At 55.4% G+C, this 20,460-nt stretch overlaps 9 protein-coding genes across 9 annotated transcripts in view; 5 read left to right on the forward strand and 4 right to left on the reverse strand.

Moving 5' to 3' along the window:
- PTSG_08905 (nucleolar protein 5) overlaps window positions 1-1,652 on the forward strand; it is a 3,332-nt gene extending 1,680 nt beyond the window's left edge. Inside the window, exons 5-8 of the mRNA XM_004990234.1 lie at window positions 93-366; window positions 627-794; window positions 1,009-1,092; window positions 1,306-1,652. Coding sequence (XP_004990291.1) covers window positions 93-366; window positions 627-794; window positions 1,009-1,092; window positions 1,306-1,488 — 709 coding nt within the window. The 3' untranslated portion in view covers window positions 1,489-1,652. The remainder of the gene's footprint in view (window positions 1-92; window positions 367-626; window positions 795-1,008; window positions 1,093-1,305) is intronic.
- A 49-nt stretch (window positions 1,653-1,701) lies between these two features.
- Window positions 1,702-2,352, forward strand: PTSG_08906 (uncharacterized protein; the record flags this gene model as incomplete). The annotated part of the gene is made up of 2 exons (XM_004990235.1): window positions 1,702-2,004; window positions 2,042-2,352. 2 exons carry the CDS (start codon window positions 1,702-1,704, stop codon window positions 2,297-2,299), a joined length of 561 nt encoding a protein of 186 aa, XP_004990292.1. The 3' UTR covers window positions 2,300-2,352.
- Window positions 2,353-2,487: 135 nt separating this feature from the next.
- On the forward strand, window positions 2,488-4,634 carry PTSG_08907 (uncharacterized protein; the record flags this gene model as incomplete). The annotated part of the gene is made up of 6 exons (XM_004990236.1): window positions 2,488-2,675; window positions 2,924-3,049; window positions 3,278-3,443; window positions 3,741-3,895; window positions 4,053-4,145; window positions 4,494-4,634. Exons 1-6 carry the CDS (start codon window positions 2,538-2,540, stop codon window positions 4,632-4,634), a joined length of 819 nt encoding a protein of 272 aa, XP_004990293.1. The 5' UTR covers window positions 2,488-2,537.
- Window positions 4,635-4,825: 191 nt separating this feature from the next.
- On the reverse strand, window positions 4,826-6,827 carry PTSG_08908 (uncharacterized protein; the record flags this gene model as incomplete). The annotated part of the gene is made up of 4 exons (XM_004990237.1): window positions 6,630-6,827; window positions 6,261-6,458; window positions 5,705-5,990; window positions 4,826-4,848 (listed from the first exon to the last, which is right to left on the reverse strand). The coding sequence occupies exons 1-4, from the start codon at window positions 6,771-6,773 to the stop codon at window positions 4,826-4,828; spliced, it is 651 nt and encodes a 216-aa protein (XP_004990294.1). The 5' UTR covers window positions 6,774-6,827.
- Window positions 6,828-6,842: 15 nt separating this feature from the next.
- On the forward strand, window positions 6,843-9,163 carry PTSG_08909 (uncharacterized protein). The gene is made up of 3 exons (XM_004990238.1): window positions 6,843-7,291; window positions 7,459-7,517; window positions 7,708-9,163. Exons 1-3 carry the CDS (start codon window positions 7,128-7,130, stop codon window positions 8,856-8,858), a joined length of 1,374 nt encoding a protein of 457 aa, XP_004990295.1. The 5' UTR covers window positions 6,843-7,127; the 3' UTR covers window positions 8,859-9,163.
- Window positions 9,164-9,402: 239 nt separating this feature from the next.
- On the reverse strand, window positions 9,403-13,995 carry PTSG_08910 (elongation factor-1alpha; the record flags this gene model as incomplete). Its single annotated transcript, XM_004990239.1, has 13 exons — window positions 9,403-9,615; window positions 9,839-9,950; window positions 10,157-10,213; window positions 10,417-10,507; window positions 10,679-10,855; window positions 11,037-11,136; window positions 11,376-11,456; window positions 11,643-11,789; window positions 12,005-12,147; window positions 12,474-12,614; window positions 12,795-12,855; window positions 13,029-13,615; window positions 13,929-13,995. 13 exons carry the CDS (start codon window positions 13,993-13,995, stop codon window positions 9,403-9,405), a joined length of 1,977 nt encoding a protein of 658 aa, XP_004990296.1.
- Window positions 13,996-15,202: 1,207 nt separating this feature from the next.
- PTSG_08911 (uncharacterized protein) lies at window positions 15,203-15,728 on the reverse strand (the record flags this gene model as incomplete). Its single annotated transcript, XM_004990240.1, has 2 exons — window positions 15,203-15,263; window positions 15,607-15,728. 2 exons carry the CDS (start codon window positions 15,726-15,728, stop codon window positions 15,203-15,205), a joined length of 183 nt encoding a protein of 60 aa, XP_004990297.1.
- Window positions 15,729-16,025: 297 nt separating this feature from the next.
- PTSG_08912 (uncharacterized protein) lies at window positions 16,026-18,726 on the forward strand. Its single transcript, XM_004990241.1, has 5 exons — window positions 16,026-16,346; window positions 16,586-16,661; window positions 16,832-16,909; window positions 17,153-17,224; window positions 17,533-18,726. Exons 1-5 carry the CDS (start codon window positions 16,045-16,047, stop codon window positions 18,142-18,144), a joined length of 1,140 nt encoding a protein of 379 aa, XP_004990298.1. The 5' UTR covers window positions 16,026-16,044; the 3' UTR covers window positions 18,145-18,726.
- The window catches only part of PTSG_12809 (uncharacterized protein), a gene marked incomplete at its 3' end in the record, with an annotated part of 4,605 nt that continues 2,792 nt past the window's right edge, over window positions 18,648-20,460 (reverse strand). Inside the window, exons 8-12 of the mRNA XM_004990242.1 lie at window positions 20,177-20,294; window positions 19,677-19,848; window positions 19,324-19,466; window positions 18,940-19,020; window positions 18,648-18,779 (exon numbers count right to left, since the gene is read on the reverse strand). Coding sequence (XP_004990299.1) covers window positions 18,648-18,779; window positions 18,940-19,020; window positions 19,324-19,466; window positions 19,677-19,848; window positions 20,177-20,294 — 646 coding nt within the window. The remainder of the gene's footprint in view (window positions 18,780-18,939; window positions 19,021-19,323; window positions 19,467-19,676; window positions 19,849-20,176; window positions 20,295-20,460) is intronic.

Here is a 20,460-nt window from a genome sequence, read left to right on the forward strand (position 1 = left end):
ACTCTGCTCACGCGTGATTGTGTCGTTGTGTTGTTCCTTGTTCTTCTCTACTCTCCTGTCCTCTCTTTGACCGTCTTGCTATCGTGTTGCAGAATGAACGTGATTGCGCCCAACCTGACGCTGATGGTTGGCGAGCTTGTTGGCGCACGCCTCATTGCCCACGCGGGCTCCCTCCTCAACCTGGCCAAGTACCCCGCCTCCACTGTGCAGATTCTCGGTGCTGAGAAGGCACTCTTCCGCGCGCTGAAGACGAAGCACGACACTCCAAAGTACGGGCACCTGTACCACGCCTCGGTCGTCGGCCAGAGCAGCGGCAAGAACAAGGGCAAGATGTCCCGCGTCCTTGCTGCGAAAACCTCCCTTGTGGTGCGTACCCACACTACACACCACCCTTTTGTGTGCCTGCTTGTTTGATTACTGTTGTTGTTGTTGTTGTTGTTGCTGCTGCTGTTGTTGTTATTGTTATTGTTGATTGTGTGCCTTCTTCTGTCTCCTACAGCAATCAACACACACACACACATGCATACACGCAACCATTTCAGCTGATGCTCACGCTGCTTTCTCATTATTCTTATCCTTGTCTCACCTGTCTCACCTGTCCCCCTCCCGCTTCCACTTGTCTACAGGCACGTATTGATGCGCTTGCGGAGGACTCGAAGCAGGACTATGCAATGGAGTACCGGGCCAAGGTCGATGCGCGCTTGAGGCAGCTCGAGGGCGGTCGCGTGTACAAGCTCTCAAAGGCCGGCGTCTCCGTTGGCCCCTCGTCATACGAACTCAACACACCAGTCAAGGTACACCATCCCCCGTGTGCTGTGTGTGTGTGTGTGTGTGTGTGTTCAGAGAGAGCGGGTTCTCAAATCGGTGGCTTGTTCATCACATTAATGTGGTGGCTGAGGAACGGTAACAGTGCTCTGTTACTTGCCCCCGTTCCCGTCTTCACCGTTGACACGCGTGTGTGCTCGCCTATGGCCTCGCCTGTTGTGTTGCGTCGCGTGTTTGGTTCAGGGCTACAACGACGCTGCTGACTCGACGCTCGGCGCAACAGAGAATGGCGAAAAGTCGGCCAAGAAGGACAAGAAGAAGAGCAAGGTCAGCCCTCACCTGTGTGTGCATGCTTCAGTGGTGTGTGTGTGGGGGGGGGTATGCGTGCGTGTTATGCTGTCGAAGGCTGCTTGCTGCTTCCCCACATTGGTCTTGTTGCTGTTGCTCACCACCTCTCTTCTGCTGCTGTCGGTGCTCCGCGCACACACACACACACACACACACACACACACACACACACACACACACACACACACACAGGAGGATGGGGATGATAAGAAGGATAAGAAGAAGAAGAAGAAGGAGAAGAAGGAGAAGAAGGACAAGGGCGAGAAGAAGAAGAAGGACAAGGGCAAGCGGTCTGCTGAGGATGCTGATGCGGACGGTGAGGAGTCGCCCAAGAAGAAGAAGAAGTCGAAGAAGAAGGCAAAGCTGTCCGAGTAACCGTTGTGTCTCCTTTGTCCCGTGTGTAGTTGTTCGCTTCTTGCCTGCTTTTCTGTCGCCCCGTGCCATGCTGCTCCCTCTCCTCTGCCTCTGTCTCCTTCTAATGCTGATGCTGGGTGGTGGATGCTTCCGAATACAAAACATGAACAACAACAACAACAGAACAACGCAAACAAACACAGACATCAAACGCTTACTGTTGAAAAAATGTAAATGACAAAACAAAAGACAACTGCCATCCTACGAGACCAGGGCGACTTCAAATTTGTGCCGATTGCGATCGAGGCTGGCTCGGGCGCCTGGGGCTCGAAGTTCCGGAAGTTCTTCAGCAGCGACCTTATGTCCACGACGGACCCACAAACACCACCACACGTGCGCACCTTTACCTCCATGCACAGCAGCACGTACTGGCGGCAAGTGTTGTCCATCGCGAGATGCAAGGCTGAGTGCTACGCGAACCTCCGGTGCATCGGCCAGATGCCTCACGACAAGCGGGACAAAAACCAGCCGGGCTCGGTCCGGGCGGGAGAACACACCCCACTCCCCGCCAGAGCAACCCAGACGGTGCAGCGGGCGCGCGCTCAAGGCCCAGCGCAACCACCAACAGGGCAAACGCACCCGCAAAGCGCAAAGCATCCGCAAGAACACACCCCCCGACCACAGCGGCCAGCGCAGCAATGACAGCAACAACGACAACAACGACACCGCTGCCGCCACCACCGACAACGATGAGGGACAGCCACGCAGCGCCGCAGTGACCTCACGTAGCCCCGGTGGCCCGGCCGCAACAGAGCCCCCTGCAACTGTCTAAGCGACAGTCGCAGCACTACACATGAGCCTCGCACCGAGGCACTTGGTTTCTATCTATCTATTGATTCACTTTTCTATCTATCTAAGCGGCGCCTGCTCTCACACACATTCGCCCATGCACACCGCTGCCCTCTGTTTTACCCCTTCCCCATCTCTGAGCGCTGGGAACAGTGTAAGATTTCAGCGAGTTTTCCCCAATAAAAAGCAAAACTGCAACAACACAGCAACAAACAACGAAGATGACGAAGAGGAAGTCGGCCAGTGGCCCTGCGGCAGCAGCTGCTGTTGCAGGAAATGTTGGTGGCCTGGCAGTGTCGCTTGCCATCGTGGTGGTGTGGTATGCAGCCTCCTTCTTCACAGACGCCTTCAACAAGCAGGTCAGTGTGTGTGAGCGCGCGCGCGCGCGCGTGTGTGTGTGTGTGTGTGTGCATGTGGAAGGGGTTGAGGGATGGGGGAGGGGAGGGGTGCAGAGTGTAGGTGTGGTAGTGGTGGTGGTGGTGGTGGTGGTGGTGTTGATGATCATGATCATCAGAAGGGGCGGCGACAACCGTGGCAAGTTCCTACCATCATTCCGTGTCACCACGGTCCCTTCCCTCATGTCTCTCCTCGATGCCTGGTTGCGTAGATCCAGCAGGCAAAGCGACTGCCAGTGACCGTCACGTTTGTCCAGTTCCTGAGTGGCGGGCTGTGGTCCAGTGTCATTCTGCGTGGCGCAAAGCTCCGGCCCTTCATCCCACTCCGCAAAGATCAGGTAGCATCTGCGTAGTGTCGTGTCGTTGGACCCATCGGCTGTGCTGTTGTTGCTCACCGTGCATTGGACACTGCAACTGAAACGATCGCTGTGCGTGTGTGTCGTGTGTGTGTGTGTGTGTGTGTGTGTGTGTGTGTGTGTGTGTGTGTGTGTGTGTGTGTGTGTGTGTGTGTCTGTCTGTCTGCCTGTCTGCTTGTCTGCTTGTCACATATCGCGTGTCGTGTGCAGGCAAAGCCACTGTTGCCGATTGCGCTGTGCTGGTACATTGGGTTCCTGACAACCAACCTCAGTCTGGGGCGGACAGCGGTGTCGTTCACTCACGCCATCAAAGCAACTGAGCCCGTGTTTCTCGTCGTCATCGCCACCTTCTTCTTCCATCAGACCTTTTCCAACCGTGAGCCTTTTGTGTGTGTGTGTGTGTGTGTGTGTGTGTGTGTGTGTGTCTGTGTGAGTGTGTGAGTGTGTGTGTGTGTCTGTGTGAGTGAGTGAGAGTGTGTGCGTGTGTGTGTGCGTGTGTGTGTGCGTGTCGTGTGTGTATGTGTGTGTGTGTGTGTGTGTGTCGTGTGTGTGTGTATGCGTGTTGGTAAGGGAGCGGTGCACTGTGATTCGTACCAAGTTCCTGAAGTATCCACAGCTCCTCCATCCCTTACCACCTCACCTGTCCACGCAACGCACAACTTCCCCCTTGCAGAGGTGTGGGTGTCCCTGATCCCCATCTGCCTTGGGATTGTGCTCGTTGCGTTGACTGAGCTTGACTTCTCCACCCTCGGTCTCGTCTCCGCCGTCACCGCAAACTGCTGCTTTGTCCTGCGCTCCATCTTTGCAAAGCGCATCCTACAATCAAAGGTCGGGCCTTTGTGTGCTTGGCTTGCTTTGGCTGCAGCGTCCACGTTGCACCTCATCACACCAGCTCGTCCTCATCTCTTCACACCATCACACCATCACACCATCACTTCTCACCCTCCTCCGGTCGTCGGTGTGTGCGTGCGTGTGCCTGTTGCAGCTTGTTGACAACTTCAACTTGTTCTACTACATCTCGTGGGCCGCTGCCATCCTCACAGCGCCGCTAGTTGTGTTCATGGAGGGCGCACAGCTGGTACGGACACACTTACAGGGCCCCTCTTGCTCATGATGCTGCTGCCACCCATCACCACTGCCACGGGAGCGCGCTGTACCATCATCACCACAAGAACGCACAGTATCATCATCACCACAAGAACGCACAGTATCATCATCACCACAAGAACGCACAGTACCATCATCACCACAAGAACGCACAGTATCGTCATCACCACAAGAACGCACAGTATCATCATCATCATCATCATCATCATCATCATCATCATCATCATCATCATCATCATAGTTGCGTCTCATCTCGCATGCCACTTCATCCCTTGTCGTCACCCTGGCTGCTACTGCTGCTGATGTGCCGTGTGCACAGGTGGAGGGTGTGCGGACAGGGGAGCTTGTGCCCTTGCTCGGCCTCATCGTCATGAACGGAACGCTTCATTACGTCTACAACCAGGCATCCATGCTGCTTCTAGCACGTGTTCCCGCCCTCACCCACTCCATTGGTCGGTAGTGTGCATGTGTGTGTGTGTGTGTGTGTCTGTATATGTCTGTGTCTGTGTCTGTGTCTGTGTGTGCACCTGTCTGTGTGTCTGTGTCTATGCACAAGCATCTGCCCCTTCCACTGGGCTTTGTATTGACTTAATTTGTAAGTCTTTGATCAAGTCATCCTGCACAAAGGCACAAATGTGTCTTCGCAACACCTCACGCCTCCACCGCCTCCACCGCTGGTGCAGTGAATGCGACGCGGCGGTTTGTGATCATCATGGCCGCCGTCGTCTACTTTGGCAAGCCGCTCTCTCCTCTCAACATCCTCGGCATCGGTGCGGCAGTGATGGTGATTCGTTGGTGGCAGTGGCGGTGGCGGTGGCGGTGGTCGTTGGTGATGAGGATGAAGGTGAGATTGATGGTGGGTGGTGACGACGACACACACACACACACACACACACACACACACACACACACACACACACACACACACACAACCACACACACACAACCACACACACACAACCACACACACACAACCACACACACTCTCTCTCTCTCACTCACACACACACACACACTCTCTCTCACACACGTGTGTCTTGCATCACTTTCCCACCCCCTCTCTCCCCTCTTCCTGTGCAGGTGTGCTCATGTGTGGTGTGTTCTATTATGCAAAGGTCAAGGCAGAGGAGGGAACGAAGCAGCCACAGGCAAAATCATCATCATCACCACCACAACAACAACAGCAACAGCAGGGCAGGCAGCAGCAGAAGCCGCAGAAAGAATAAACGCAAAACGCACGATACCACGTGCAAACATGTGCACGAGGCAGCGAGAACACACACACAAATGGGTTTCAAAAGGGTGAAGATAACACACACACACACACACACACACACACACACACACACACACACACACACACACACACACACACACACACACACACACACACACACACACACACACACACACACGGACACACGGACACACACACACACACACACACGCACGGACACACGGACACACGGACACACACGCACACACCCTTCCCCCCCCCCCCCAACACACAGGTGCACACATGGGACGAACCAAATTGCTCCTGCGGGTGTTTGCGCGGCACCAGGTCTGGCTCCCACTGTGCAAATTCTTGGCCCATGACGAAGATGTGGTCGTCCATGTTCATGCTGCCCTCCACGCACTGACGAAGCGCCGCAGAGAGCACGAGGGCCGGGCCAAGCGTCGCCACGAGGATGGGCACGTGGCGATCGGCCAGGAGCTGCAGCATCTGCGCCGCGTCTGTCTTGAGTTTGAGCCGAGCCGCGGCAGACACGATGGTGTCGTATGTCACAGCCAAGGTGTTCGTGTCGCATACAATCTGCAGCGCAAGCCACAGCAGCAACAATGATGTGCAACGTGAAAGACGAAAGGAGAGGGAAGGAACGAACGAGTTGTGTGGGTGATCATCACCTTTGTTTACACTGCCACCTCTACCGCCACACAGACACACATGCGAACGCAAGCAAGTGGGCACACACACACACATACACAATCATTCGCGGACAGGCGGACACACCACACACACACACACACACACACACACACACACACACACACACACACACACACACACACACACAGCCCATACTTTGGCCAACGTGTCGTAGACCACTTTGAGTTCCTTGCGCTTCTCATTCATGCTCATGCGGCTTGCCAAGGCGCTGTCACGCCGTGCGATCATTTCGGTGCACACAATGGCGGAATCGTGGCGGCCCACTTGGTCTAGGAACGCTGTCATGGGGTGGGGGCTGCCATCCCGCAGCAATGCCTTGTCTTGGAAGAATGCCTGTCGAACACAAAGAGGGAAGAGAGAGAGAGAGAGAGCACGGGTTGGAAACGGCGCAGGCACGCACGGAAGGCACGCAAGCTCACTTTGCATCGGCCTGTAGGCAGGACACATAAGAAGCAAATCAAAACAAAACGACAAAGAGAACAAAAGCACAGCGCGGCCACTTGCCATTGGTGAGGGGGAGGGTTGTGGCACAGCGCGCTGTGGCGGCGGCTGCTGTTGCTGCATTGGCGGCTGCTGTTGCTGTGGCGGCGGCTGCTTTGGCGGCTGCCCTCCCTCGACTGCATTGGGACTTCCAACAGGCGCGCTCATGCTGCTGGTTGGCTGGCTGGCTGGCTGGCTTTCGTATCCGGTGCTGAAACACGACAGCAAAAAAAGTAGTGGTGCAGTTGCCCAAGATAGATAGTAGAGAGCGCTGCTGCTGCTGCTCGCACCCTCTCTCTCGATTTCACACACCCGCTTGACTTGCTTTGCTTGGCCTTTGCTTGGTTGCCGTCCTTTTGCTTTGCCGCTGCACCCACGACAGCATCGGGCAACCACCACACAGAGCCGGAACAACACTCAGGGTATTCACCCTTGTTCGTATTGCGTGGTTGCACAGAAGAAACACACACACAGAAGAACACACACACACACAGAAGACACACACACACACGCACACACTTCATGATGAACACCAACCAAGGCGTTGGCGTGATGCACGCTGTGGCGGTGCTGGTGTGCGTGGCCATGTACGCCAACGCTGTCCTCGTCTCTGGGAATGAGCTTGCCCCACTTCCTTCAAACATGGCGAGGCACTCGTTTCTCTTCGTCGTCGGCGCCCACCACAGGTACACACCCCGTTGCATGCGTGCGGTGGTTGCATGCGCCTGTCGCTGCGCCTACTTTTGTCACCATATCGCTCCTTGACATGCATGCACGCACACACACGCACACGCACGCACGCATGCACACGCACGCACACACACGCACTCACACACACACACACATACTGTAGTGGTACCACCATCTTGGATCTCGTGCTGTGCCAGCACCCCGACATCTCCTGCCTTCTCAGTGGGTCTTGTTGCTTGCACTTTTGCATCATCCCTGGTCTTCCTCCATGCGACTCCCCCGTTTGCATTTGATCAAGCATTTGCTGTGCTCTTTGCTGCAACCGCTTTCTCCAAGCTCACCCCACCCCATTATACACACATACATACACACATACATGCACACAACGACAAAAAAACACAACCAACAATAGACACGAACGTGCCGCAGAACGAGGGCCAGCATCTGCAGGACGTGTATCCGAAAGCGGCGTGGACCGGCGGGCAGCTCGGGTACGGGTTCAACCCAAAGAGCCACATCACGGAGACGAGCGAAATGCTGACTGACGAGAACCGCGAGGCCATCTTCAACGCGTGGGCCAAGTACTGGGACACGAGCAAGCCCGTGCTGCTGGAGAAATCACCGCCACACCTGCTCAAGATGCGCTTCCTGCAGAAGATGTTCACGCCAGACCGCACGACGTTCATCATGATCATGCGCCACCCGCTCGGGTGCGCCCACTTCCGCTACTCCAAGCGGCGGTACATGGCGGCGGGGGTCAAGGACTGCGGCGAGCGATACATCCAGCATTGGCTGCAGCTGCACAAGACGGCACTGGAGGATATGGAGCACGTGGAGCACATTGCTGTCATTCAACTGGAAGACTTCCTCGACCACGGCGGCAAGCAGCTGGCGCAGGGGTACATGGCGGAGATGGAGCGGTTCCTGGGGCTTCCAAACAAAGTCCACCTCCACGAGCGCAGTCCAGCAAACCCTTCGCGCCGCCGCCGCAGCACCAATACCGGGTCATCATCATCATCATCATCATCATCATCATCATCATCATCATCATCATCATCGTCATCATCATCATCATCAGTATCATCACCATCATCATCAAAAGCTGTACCCCGTGGCCATTTCCGGTATCCGCGGGCCAGCCGCCGCAGCAGCTCCTCGTCGCAGTTGCCACCGCACGTGCCCATCGGAGCCCTCACGCGCCGAAGCGATGGTGGCCGCGGTGTGAGTGGTGGTGTTGTTGTTGGCTCGCAGAGTGGTGGTGGTGTGCGTGGTGGTGGGCGGCAGCTGCTGGAGTTTCATGGAAACACGCACCACGTGGAAGTGTCGTTTGGGTCAAGCATGAACTGGATCCCGGACTGGCACAAGGTTGTAGACATGTCATCGCAGAAGTGTCAGCAGGTGGTGAACAGATACGAGGAGAAGGTGAACGCATACGGGTACAGCCTGAAGAACTTAACACACGTGACAGACCCAAAGGCCTTTCGGAAGTATCTGCTCAAGCTGGAGCTCATGAACAAGATGGAGGACAGGGATGATGATGACGCAGATGCTGCTGCCAGATAGTGCATGGAACGCGTACGGCGGTTGTGCTGCGTTGATTGTTGGGTGGGGAGTGGGTTGAGAAGGGTTGCAAGGGACGTTGTTGCTACCACAAGCATGCTCGTGTTACATGTGTGTGTGTGTTTGTGAATGAGGGGACTGCTGAGCCGTTGCGTGGGTGTGTGTGTGATCGTGTGTTCGTTCCCTTTGCACTCGTTTCCACTGTGCTTGTTTGGTTAGGTGTGGACCCTCCGTTGCTTGCTGGCATTTCGTGGGAAGTTAGGTTTGGATTGTTCCACAAAAGCAATACACGACAAACAAACACCACAACACCGAACTGACCACCACAAACCGCAAACTAGCGTAGGCAAACAAGCACACACACAAGGCGAACATGTACACACACACACACATCACGCCGCACATGTATGCACACACATACGCTCACGTGACAATCTATTCCATGCAACCACCTTCATGCGACGTGGCTGAACAACTACACACCACAACAAGCACCAGCGACGAGCATGCAGCCACACACTTCACAATGCAACCGACCACTCGCCCATCACTCGACCCGTTCGGCCCTGACGATCGCGTCAATGATGCCGGCAGCCACCGTCCGCCCCTCCTGCCGCAGCGTCACGCGCCCAAGGTCCTTCACTTGCTCGTACGTCTCGAGCGACAGCGCAGTGTCGAGTGCAATGACGACAACACCGACGCTGTTGCGTGGCAGCGCCCGCGGTTTGTGCTTCTCAATCTCTCCTGTGCGCCGATTGGTCTGGTGTGTGTGTGTGTGTGTGTGTGTGTGTGTGTGTGTGTGTGTGTGTGTGTGTGTGTGTGTGTGTGTGTGTGTGTGTTGTGTTGTGTGTGTGTGTGTGAGTGTGTGTGTGTGTGTGTGTGTGTGTTAGTGGCTAGATGACACAACGACAACAACAGAAGAGCCAATTCCTCACCCCGCCTCGCCTCCCTGACGCAAGGACAACAACATCGCGCGTCGGTACCTGGGAGACGATGGACTTGATGCGTGCAGGCACGTCCTCCTGCTGGTGGTGAAGAGTGAACTGTGACCCTTTTAGCAACGGGCGCGGGGCGTCAAACACAACAATCTTGCACCTGCACATACACGCACAAACATACGCACATAGACATGCACATGAAAGCGCGCGAGCACACAAGGTGAGTGGTTGGATGGGAGCAGTGGTGTGCAGGTAGGAGGTGAGCGGAGACGCAACGCACTGCTGAAGGTTGGGTGAGCACTCTGAGTACAGACAGCATCAGTAACAGCGGACGACGTGCGTGCCTGCAAGCAAAGCGTGTACCTGATTCGCGTCGCCAGTGGTGGCTCCTCGTCTGGATGGCACACCAGATTACCGGCCCTGTGATCCATTGGAAGGGTGAGTAGCACCGTGAGCTTGCGCTTGTGTGTGTATGTGTGCGTGTGTGTGTGTGTGTGTGTGTGTGTGTGTGTGTGTGTGTGTGTGTGTGTGTGCGTGCGTGTGTGTGTGTGTGTGTGTGTGTAGGTCACAGCACAACTGTCGCCACATCTGTGCGTTGCTCATCCGCACCCCGGCCTTCCTACCTGATGAGCGCTTCGTCGATGCCTGCAAGCACGATCGTGCACGCATCGCCGGCATACGCAGCCTTGACGCGCTCCTCCGCAACCAGCACCTCTGCGGGCATGTATGTGTGTGTGTGTGTGTGTGTGTGTGTGTGGTGTTAAGGAAACAAGGGGCTTTACCTTCACGTACCATGAAACAACAACTCCACCTCCCCCTTGCCCCCACCCGAGCCCTCCTCGCTTCTCTCTCCCGGTATCTACGTCTAACACCACTGCCGCGCACGTTTGACGGTGCCGTATTCGAAGTTTGGCAGTGCGACGACCGTGTCGCCCTCGTGAACGCATCCCGTGACGATGCGTGCTGCCACGTGGACGGAGGAGAAACCCGCGACCTTGTACACATCCGCAATTGTGGCGCGAAGGGGGCTCTTCCACTCCCGCGGCCGCACCTCAAGCGCATCTGAGCAGCAGCAGCAGTGGTGGTGGTGGTGGTGGTGGTGGTGAGGACGAGGACGAGGACGATGAGACGCGGTGGGATGTGGGATGTGATGTCGTGCACACTTGCTCGACGACTATGAACGACTGCACGGCTGCACGGCTGTGCTCACGTGCGAAAGTACACAACATCTCGCGCCACCAACCGAGTGCTTGGAGGAGGGTTGGACCGCTGTACCAGTCGAGGGCGTGGCGCTCCTTCAGGTTGAGGCCTTCCAGTCCGCTCACGGGGACAATCGCGTCAGCCTGCTCAGCACACACATCCGCGCACACACACACACATGTAGTGCAGTTGCCAAGGTGATGGGATGTGTCAATGTGCGGTTTTGATTGCACACGAAGAGGAGGAGGGGGTGGGGAAGCAGGAAGCGCCCAGTCTTCATCCACCACCACCATTGCCACCATCACCATTGCCACCACCCCCACGATCCACGCGACTGGTGACGATTGCCACCACGGTCATGACGTGTTGTACATCGCCTCACCGCAATGGCAAACCCGCGCTGTTTGAGGAACGGCTGCAGACGGGCAACAATCTCCTGGTACCGGTCTTCGCTCCAGGATACCTACACATGCACGCACACACACGCACACATGCGTGAGCAGGGATGTGGTGGTAATGGTCGTGCTGACAATGATAGAGAGTGCAAGTACGCATGTACGTGCACACACACACGCACACACACACACACACACACACACACACAAACACACACACATACACACACACACACACACACACAAACCCAGACCATGTCCATCTTGTTGATTGCGACAACGAGCTGCGAGATGCCGAGCGAGCGGGCGAGGAGAATGTGCTCGCGCGTCTGCCCGTCCGCGTCAAATCCAGACTCAAATTCGCCAGGAGACGCATCCACCACCAGCACAGCAGCATCGGCCTGGCACGTGGTGATGATGATGGGGATAATGATCGTGGAGGTGGTGGTGAGGATTGAGGGGGGGGAGCAGGGCTTATGAGAAGCAGCATGCGAAACGTGGAGATGTGAGTGTGTGTGCGTGTGATGCATGACGCTTGAACTGTCAACAACAACGGACGCCTGCATGCATTGGACGCCTGCATGCATTGGATGCTTGCATGCACTGCGGTACGCACGTGGGAGGCGCCCGTGATCATGTTTGGGATGAAGTCGCGATGGCCCGGTGCATCGAGGAGGGTGAAGCGGCGGTGCTCGCTGGCAAACGACTTCTGCCCAACGTCAACCGTCACGCCGCGCGACCGCTCCTCAGACTCCTCGTCTGCACATCGCCGGTGGCGATGATGGCGGTGATGGCGATGGTGATGGTGATGGATTGTGAGGAGGAGAGAAGCATGCTCACGCTAATGGCAAGATAAGCAATGCCGTGCACTGGCAACTTGTGTTGCCACACACATACACACATACACACATACACACATACACACACACCCACACACCCGAACACATCTACACACCCAAGCACATGCAAACACATGCAAACACATGCAAACACATGCAAACACATCCACACACCCAAACACATCCACACACCCAAACACATCCACACACATCCAAACACCCAAACACATGCACGCAAGTGCGTACCGAGGAGCCAGGCAAAGGCGAAGGAGCCCTTGCCGATTCGCGCCGACTCCTGCTTGCATTTGTGCAGCAGTTTTGGGTCAATGACACCCATCTGCGTCAACAAGTGCCCAACGAGTGTGCTCTTCCCGGCATCAACATGACCTGGCAATAACACGGGTGGGGAATGGGGCGAATGAGTGTGCGCATGCGTACATGCTGTGCGTGTGTATGCTGTAGAGACAGCGAGACACGCAGACAGTTGGTCATTGCGAGGCATACGGCACTGGGTGGTGAGCACCGCGCTCTCATGCAGAGTACAGGTGGTGCGATGCAGTCACAGACCAATGACGACGAGATTGATGGTGCTGCTCAGATGCGGCGGTGGCACTACGTCGCTCAATTTCTACACACGCAAACACGCGCAAACGCAAACGCAAACACACACACACATGTACAATGATCGTGAGATCCCTTGTCAAAACACCCATCAAACATGCAAGGAACAATGTCACACAGACGGTAACCATGTTCCAACCACTTGATCCTCATCATCACGGTCAATTCGGAAAAACCGACCGTGCGTGCGATGGTCTTTGGTTTCTTCCACTTCCGCTTGACATTCGACACCTCTGCCTTGTCCTTGGATGTCTTTGCTTTCTTCGGCTTTGTTGCTCCCTGCGTTGGCTCCTCGCGTGCACCATCAGCAGTGGTGGAACCAGTAGCTGCAGTGCTGCTGCTGCTGGCAGTCGAAGTGGTGGCGACAGCAGTTGGAGTGGTGGTGGTGGTTGTTGTTGTTGTTGTTGTTGTGGTTGAGGGCGAACTTGAGATGGTCAGGGACAGTTTTGGCGGTTGTTTGTCACCAGCATCGCCAGCTTCAACGGCGCCGCGCGCTGCAGGCTGTTGCTCATGACTGTGGATTCCATTGCCATTCTGCTTCGACGACGTGTGTTGTTGTTGTTGTTGTTGTTGTTGTTGTTGTTGTTGTTGTTGTTGTTGTTGTTGTTGTTGTTGTTGTTGTTGTTGTTGTTGTTGTTGTTGTTGTTGTTGTTGTTGTTGTTGTCCTGTGCTGGTCTTGTCCTTCACCTTGAGGCCTCCCTTGCTCTTCTTCTTGTTCTTCTTGTTCTTCTTTTTCCCTCCATTTCCCCGTGTACTCGCCGCGGAAACTGCAAACACACACACACACACAGGTGCGCAGGAAAGATAGGGAAGAGAGTAGAGCACATGTGAATTCTTGAGTGATTGGAATGAATGAACCGATAAACAATGCGTGCGCGTGTGCTTGCAGGCACGTGTGATTGAATAACAGGACGAAGCATCAACCACGGGCAGAGCGGTGATGATCAACATGAAGAGAGAGACAGAGAGAGAATAACTGAGCGGTGGTCGGGGCGGTCATTGGAACAGAAAGAGAGGGGGGAGAGAAGAAGAGAAATGGGGACATGAGAGCAAACACGGAAGAGCTGATGACGCCGGCACGGTTGATATGGCTGCCGCCCCCCAGTGGTGCTGGTGCTATTGCCGTTGTTGTCGTTGTTGTAGTCATCCCTGCCTCCACCACCACCACTAACAGCACCACCATCACTGCAGCGCGGGCCGCGTCAACCGCCATGTAAAGTGCGGAATATCGACTCCATCCGCCGGTGGTGACGACCATGATGGCGTCGATTTGGTTCGTGCCAGCACCGTCGCAAACGCAGATGGTGCCGCTGACGAAGGTGCACACGGCGTGGCACCCGCACATGATGCCGACAACACATCCAGTGCTGCTGCTGCTGCTGGTGGTGGTGGTGATGGTTCGCGGGAATGGGAATGGTCTTGGTGTTTGGCCGCTGTCCGGGTGTCATCACCATCAGCAGTGGCAGTGGAGATGTGCACTGATGCGACACCCGTCGAGACGGCAGCTACGCTTCTCCCGTCACTGCCACCTGCTGATGCCCTCCGAACCGTTGCTGCTGTTGCTGTTGTTGTTGCTGCTGTTGCTGTCGTGTCTTTCCGGTTCGGTTTGTCGCCGAGGATGAGGGACGACAGGCTCGAGGCAGCACCACAACGGAATGACGATGATGATGTTACCAATGAGGACAGGGAGGCGAGAGACGGCTTTTTGCCATTGGTCGTGATTGTGGTCGTGGCTGTGGTCTTTGGTGCTGTCTGGAGGCTAGAGAGCGGAGGAGTACGGATGGCGGGGGACTGCTTGGATAGAGACGACGTCGGTGGCGTTGTGGAGGACGATGATGGCGATGACGATGATGGCGATGGGGATGATCCCAGCCGCAAACTTGCGAGCGACGGTTTGGTTGTGCTGCTGTTGCTGCTGGATGAGGCTGGGGATTTGGACATGAGAGAAGAGAGGGACGTCGGTTTGGTTGTTGCCGGCGATGTTTGTCGTGAGGATGATGCCAGTGCTGAGGAAGAGAGAGATGACAGCCCACCCGCCGGCTTGGTCTGGTTTGATCCAGCCAGTAAGCTCGACAGCGAGGAGGCGAGTTGCGGCTGCTGCTGTAGCTGTTGCTGCTGCTGTTGCTGTTGCTGTTGCTGAGCGCTGGAGAGTGGTTGCTTCTTGCCCAGTGAAGCGAGGGATGGTGGCTTTGGCATGGTTGGCTGTGTTTGACGAGGAAGAAGACGAGGAAGAAAGGGGGTGGAGGAGGAGGAAGAGGAGGAGGGGGGGAGTGGAGGAGCTAGAGAAACGAAGAAGAACAAGGGCTAGAGCTCGAGAACAAGAACAAGAAAGGAGGGGGGTGATTTTCTGGGATTCAAAGGCTGTACCCACCGACTGTAAGGGACTTGAGATGCTCGTCCAGGGAGAGGACTTGCCTGCAACACCAGGATGGCAACAACAGCAACAACGCATTGGCGTGCGTGGGCACGTGGTTAACGGGTTTACGGTTGTGAGCGGGGCACATAAAGGTGGAGCACCCGCACACACGTACACACGTACACACACACACATATACATACATACATGCATACATACATACATACATACATACATACATACATACATACATACATACATACATACATACACACATACACACATACATACATACATACATGCATACATACACATGAACACATGAACACATGAACACATGCACACATGAACACATGCATGCATGCGCAAACGCGAAGCAAGAAGGAACAATCGTAGACGCACGAGTCTTGTGGCTGGTCGTAGTCGTCGTCGTAGTAGTCGTGGTTGTCGTCGGAGAAGTCACCAAAGTCGTCGTCGTAGTGCGTGAAGTCGTCGGCGTGCAGCTGAAACCGGTGCCTCGACATGCTCCCCTGTACCGTGTTGTTCTTGCCCTCCCCCAACACGTGTGTGTGTGTGTGTGTGTGTGTGTGTGTGTGTGTGTGTGTGTATGTGTGTCTGTGTGTCTGTGTATGTGTGTGTGTCTGTGTCTGTGACTGTGTCTGTGTGTGTGTACGGGATATGGGAGCAGCAATCACCTTCAATCGATCAAACACAGGCGATGATGGTTGGTGCAGGTGCTTGGCGGTTATGGTGTGTGTTGCTTTGCTTCTGGTGGGCAAGGATGTGGAGAAATGGTGGATGATAATGGAGGATTTTCTACAACGACGCCAACAGAGAGTGATGGAGGTGTTGGTGTCTGCTGACTGCGACGGCGCAGTGCGGCGATGGGGCACGGATGGCTCGTCCGTGTGCATCCTGCCACCACACAAGGAGCCCGTGAATGTGCTGCGAGCTGACAATGCAGCGAACAGGGTGTTTCTGGGGAAGCACAAACAGGTCATGTCCATCGATCTCGTCACCAACCAGTCTGTCCTGAATGTGGAAGCTCACAAGTCCAACGTGCTGGACGTCGACTGGTGTGCGCCCGTTTCCCTCCTCTTCACAGCAGGCGAGGACTCGCACCTCAAAGCCATCGACCCAAAGTGCGTGCGTGCGTATGTGCGTGCGTGTGTGCGTGTGTGTCTGCCTGTGTGTGTGTGTGTCTGTCTGTCTGTGTGTGTGTGTGTGTCTGTCTGTGTGTGAGGAGAGACACTGCTCACGTTGTACTGTGCTGACTATGTACCAACGCGTCTGCGTTGATGTGTGTTTACGTGAGGACACTGCACGTTGTGTGGTGTGTGCTTATGATCCTATGTTCTCCCGTCACCCTGTATTGGAGCAGAAGCGACGCCGTGATGAACGTCATGGACTTGAGCAACATGAGGGTCCCCATCAACACGCTCAGAGTATTTGAAGACGTGCGTCACCTCGCGCGTGTTTGACTGTGCAACCCTGTCGTGTGTATCCCTTGCATCAGCTGCCTGTACATGACATATTCCGTTACGTTTACGGACATGCGCAAACATCTCTGTCTCTGTCTGTGTGTGTGTGTGTGTGTGTGTGTGTGTGTTTGATGATGCTCTGGCAGCGGCTCTATGTCGGGGACAATGCTGGGTTTCTTCACGTACTGGATGTTCGAAACCTGAAGCAGGCGCTAGCAACAAGGGTTAGTCAGCTGTCTGTGCCTGTATGTCTGTTTGCATGTCTATTCTCTTTCTCGCATTTTCCCCAAACACTCCTCACACACTCCTTTGCTGGTTGGTCCCACGGCTGCGGTTTTTTTTTTTTTTTTTTGCTGTTGTTGTTGTTGTTGTTGTTGTTGTTGTTGTTGTTGTTGTTGTTGTTGTTGTTGTTGTTGTTGTTGTTGTTGTTGTTGTTGTTGCTGTTGTTGTTGCTGTTGTTGTTCCAGGGCCTCTCATCCAGTGGCATTGTCAGTCTTGACATTGCGCCAACGGGACACACGTGCGCCCTCGATGACGATGTGCGGTGATAATGATATCGTATCCTGTGAAATCAAGAGAGAGAGAGAGAGTGTGTGTGTGTGTGTGTGTGTGTGAATATGTGAATGTGTATACACAGGGGCTGGTTGGGGATCGTTGGCCCGCGCTGCGGGCACTACACACGAATGAGGCAAAACGTGCTGACATCCACGCAGGCTCCCACACACCCTCTATCATACCTCTCACGCTGACACCCACTCACGCAACCTGTCGCGCACTCACATCCACCCAAACGCATTCACGTACATCTTGACATCTCCCCTCCCAACACACACAACACCCGGATCAGGGCGCCGTGTTCTTCTGGACGCCATCGCGTGTTGACGGAGCAGTGGGCCACCATGCGCACCTGCCCATCGATCAGGCGTCGTCGTGCCGCTTCACCAGTGATGGGCGCGTTGTTGTCACCTCCGCCCTCCCAGACGTCTGGGTCTTTGCTGGTGCAAGCGGCAGCAGCACGCCAGATGGCGATGGGACGCGCAGTGGTCACGATAATGGCATGGGTAATGGTGTTGCGCGCGGTGGCGTGGGCAAGGATGATGTTGGGATGGCGGCTGCGTTCACCCCGCTCTTCCGGCTGGCTGGGCTGCAGCGTGGCGCGTGGTCGTCGTGCACGTCCTCCACGAACCAGTACATCTTCGTTGGCTGTGAGGACGCCAGCATCGCCGTGTATGATCTCTCTCTCGACCCGCACGCCCCAGACCAGCTGCGCTCGTCACAGTCTGCCGACTTGGCATCGTCCTCGCTGTCTTCGTCGTCGTCGTCGCTATCAACATCATCCCCTCGCCGCAAGACGAGTCTTGAGCAGAGCAACGCAGCCGTCATCCCAGAGCCGTCGTGGGTCTGGAAGGGCCACGAATTTGATGTGGTCTCCGTCACCACAGCCATCGCCCCATCATAGCACGCTCTTGTGTCTGCCTGTCTGTCTGTCTGTCTGTGCGTATGTGTGTGTCTGTCTGTGTCTGTATTTGTATGTGTGTGTGTCTGTGTGTGCATTTGTGTCTGTATTTGTGTGTGTCTGTGTGCCTGCGTCTGCGTATCTGACCGTCTATCTGTTTGTCTGTCTGTCCGTGTGTGTGTATGTCTGCATCTGTGTCTATGTAGACATGTGTGTGCTGTACATATTGTAACATAATTGCACCTCCCCCTCCCACCACCTCGTTGTTTGCGTTCCGTTCATCCACTCCACACCATGTGCTCATTCGTGCGCATGTATCTGGCTAACACGCGTCTTTTCTATTGTACAACAACTCAACTGCACTGCCGCCATTTTCAAGCCCGACTCAAACGCGTGCAAATGTCGCAATCATGCACATGCACACGCAAGCATATGTTTGCCTATGTAACAAACACACGTGCGTAAACACACACCCTACATACACCACAACCGCAACATTCACGGAATCAATCACCGCCATCACCTTGTGCATCCTCGTCGTCCTGCCCTTGTGTGTGCGTCTGTGGAACAATAACGCCTTCGCCGTCGGCAAATTCAAGGATGTCACACACTGCCCGCGCTCGCAGCGTCAACGTGTACTGATACGAGGTGGTGAGTGGTGTGGGTGTGGTGTGAGTGTGGTGTGAGTGGTGTGAGTGTGTGTGGGGGGGGGGGGGGTGAAATTGCAAGGAAGGCGATCGCGGCAACACGACCAGCAAGTGCGCAATTAACTGGGGAGTGCAGCACATGTGGCGTTACCTTGCACTTTGGGTCCTCCTCCAATGACATGTGAATCTGGTCTGGATTCAACGAGCGGCGACACAACATCCGCACCACCACCTGATGATGGGGAGACAGGGGCGGGGGTGAAGACAGGAAGAGGTGGGGGCATAAGGGAAGCACGCATGGTGCACGGTGCAAAGTGGCGATGAACAGCATGAATGTAAGTAGACACAACATGACACGACACAAATGCACGCATGCCAACGTGCACACACACACACATTCACACACACACACATGTACACACACACACATGTACACACACACACACATGTACACACACACATACAAACACACACATGTAAACATTCACACGCAACCCCCCCCCTCCACCCTTCACATCACCCCCTTCATGCCAACCTCTCTGTCGATCTTGGCCGCGTCACAGTAATCGCCGCCAACGAAAAACTGCGTGAGCTGCTTGGCGGTCGGCTTCTTCGCTGTCGGTGCATCGGGATCCTGCACACGGTACCGCCGGCGGTGCTCCCGCTCGTCCCACACCCCTGCAGCAGCGACGCACCCGTGGTTGGTGGTTTGTGGTGCGGATGGTTGAATGGTGGTTGATAGTGAGGGTTGAATGGTGGTTGAATGGTGTGCTTGTGTGAAAACAGCATTTGTAACATGCACATAGTTGGGCAGCAGCAAGGGGAGTGCCTGCGACCTCAAGAGCACACGACAACACAAAGAGACACCGCCACCACCACGGATGTTACCAAGCATGATCTTGTCTGTTGTTCCGTCCTCGTGCTTGTGGAACTGCATGACGTGTTTGCCCGGGCAGTACTCGAACCGCCACCACCCGCGCCCACCGCCCTGCAAGCACAACGACCCGTCCATGATCCGCTTGGCAAGGTGCAGACTCCCGCCACCTACCGGGGCGCCGCGCTGGAGACGAAGAGGGGGGGGGGGGAGGGGGCAAGGGAGAATGAATGTGTGTGTGTGTGTGTGTGAGTGATGTGTGTGTATGAGTGTGTGCGTGTGTGTGAAAGTGATGCGTGTGTATGAGTGTGTGCGTGTGTGTGTAAGTGATGTGCATGTGTGTGTGCATATGTGTGTGTGTCAGTGATGCGTATGTATGTGTGTATGTATTTGTGTGTGTGTGTAAGAATGTCAGCAACAGGCACCATGAACCTTGGCGTTGTGCTAACACCAAGCAGATGCGGAGGTCCCACGAAAAGTCGAGTCCGTGGCACCATGCCACACCACAGCTCACCTTCGCGCGCGTGTGTTGGGTGTCATCGCTGCCGCCGCCGCCGCCGCCGCGGTCCTGCACGACCTCCTCGCCCTCGAGGTCGCCGATGGTGACGCCCTGGCCCTCCTCCAGGACCGCCCTGTTCACCGCCTGCGCAGCCCGCCCCTGCCCCCGCTGCTCAGCCGCCTGCTGCAAGGGGGGATGCAGCCACGACGAGAGAGGCGAGAGACAGAGACAGAGACAGGGGCAGAGACAGATTGTGTGTGTGTGTGTGTGTGTGTGTGTGTGTGTGTGCAGTGGGTTAC

This window comes from Salpingoeca rosetta (genome assembly GCF_000188695.1).
Source record: "Salpingoeca rosetta unplaced genomic scaffold supercont1.25, whole genome shotgun sequence".
NCBI classification, from domain to species: domain Eukaryota; class Choanoflagellata; order Craspedida; family Salpingoecidae; genus Salpingoeca; species Salpingoeca rosetta.

Coding starts and splice junctions, on each gene's coding strand:
- PTSG_08909 (XM_004990238.1), top strand. CDS start 7,128: ATGATGAACACCAACCAAGGCGTTGGCGTGATGCACGCTGTGGCGGTG. Junction 7,292..7,458: donor GTCGTCGGCGCCCACCACAG/GTACACACCCCG, acceptor CACATACTGTAG/TGGTACCACCATCTTGGATC. Junction 7,518..7,707: donor CGACATCTCCTGCCTTCTCA/GTGGGTCTTGTT, acceptor AACCAACAATAG/ACACGAACGTGCCGCAGAAC.
- PTSG_08912 (XM_004990241.1), top strand. CDS start 16,045: ATGGAGGTGTTGGTGTCTGCTGACTGCGACGGCGCAGTGCGGCGATGG. Junction 16,347..16,585: donor CTCAAAGCCATCGACCCAAA/GTGCGTGCGTGC, acceptor GTATTGGAGCAG/AAGCGACGCCGTGATGAACG. Junction 17,225..17,532: donor CGTGCGCCCTCGATGACGAT/GTGCGGTGATAA, acceptor CACCCGGATCAG/GGCGCCGTGTTCTTCTGGAC.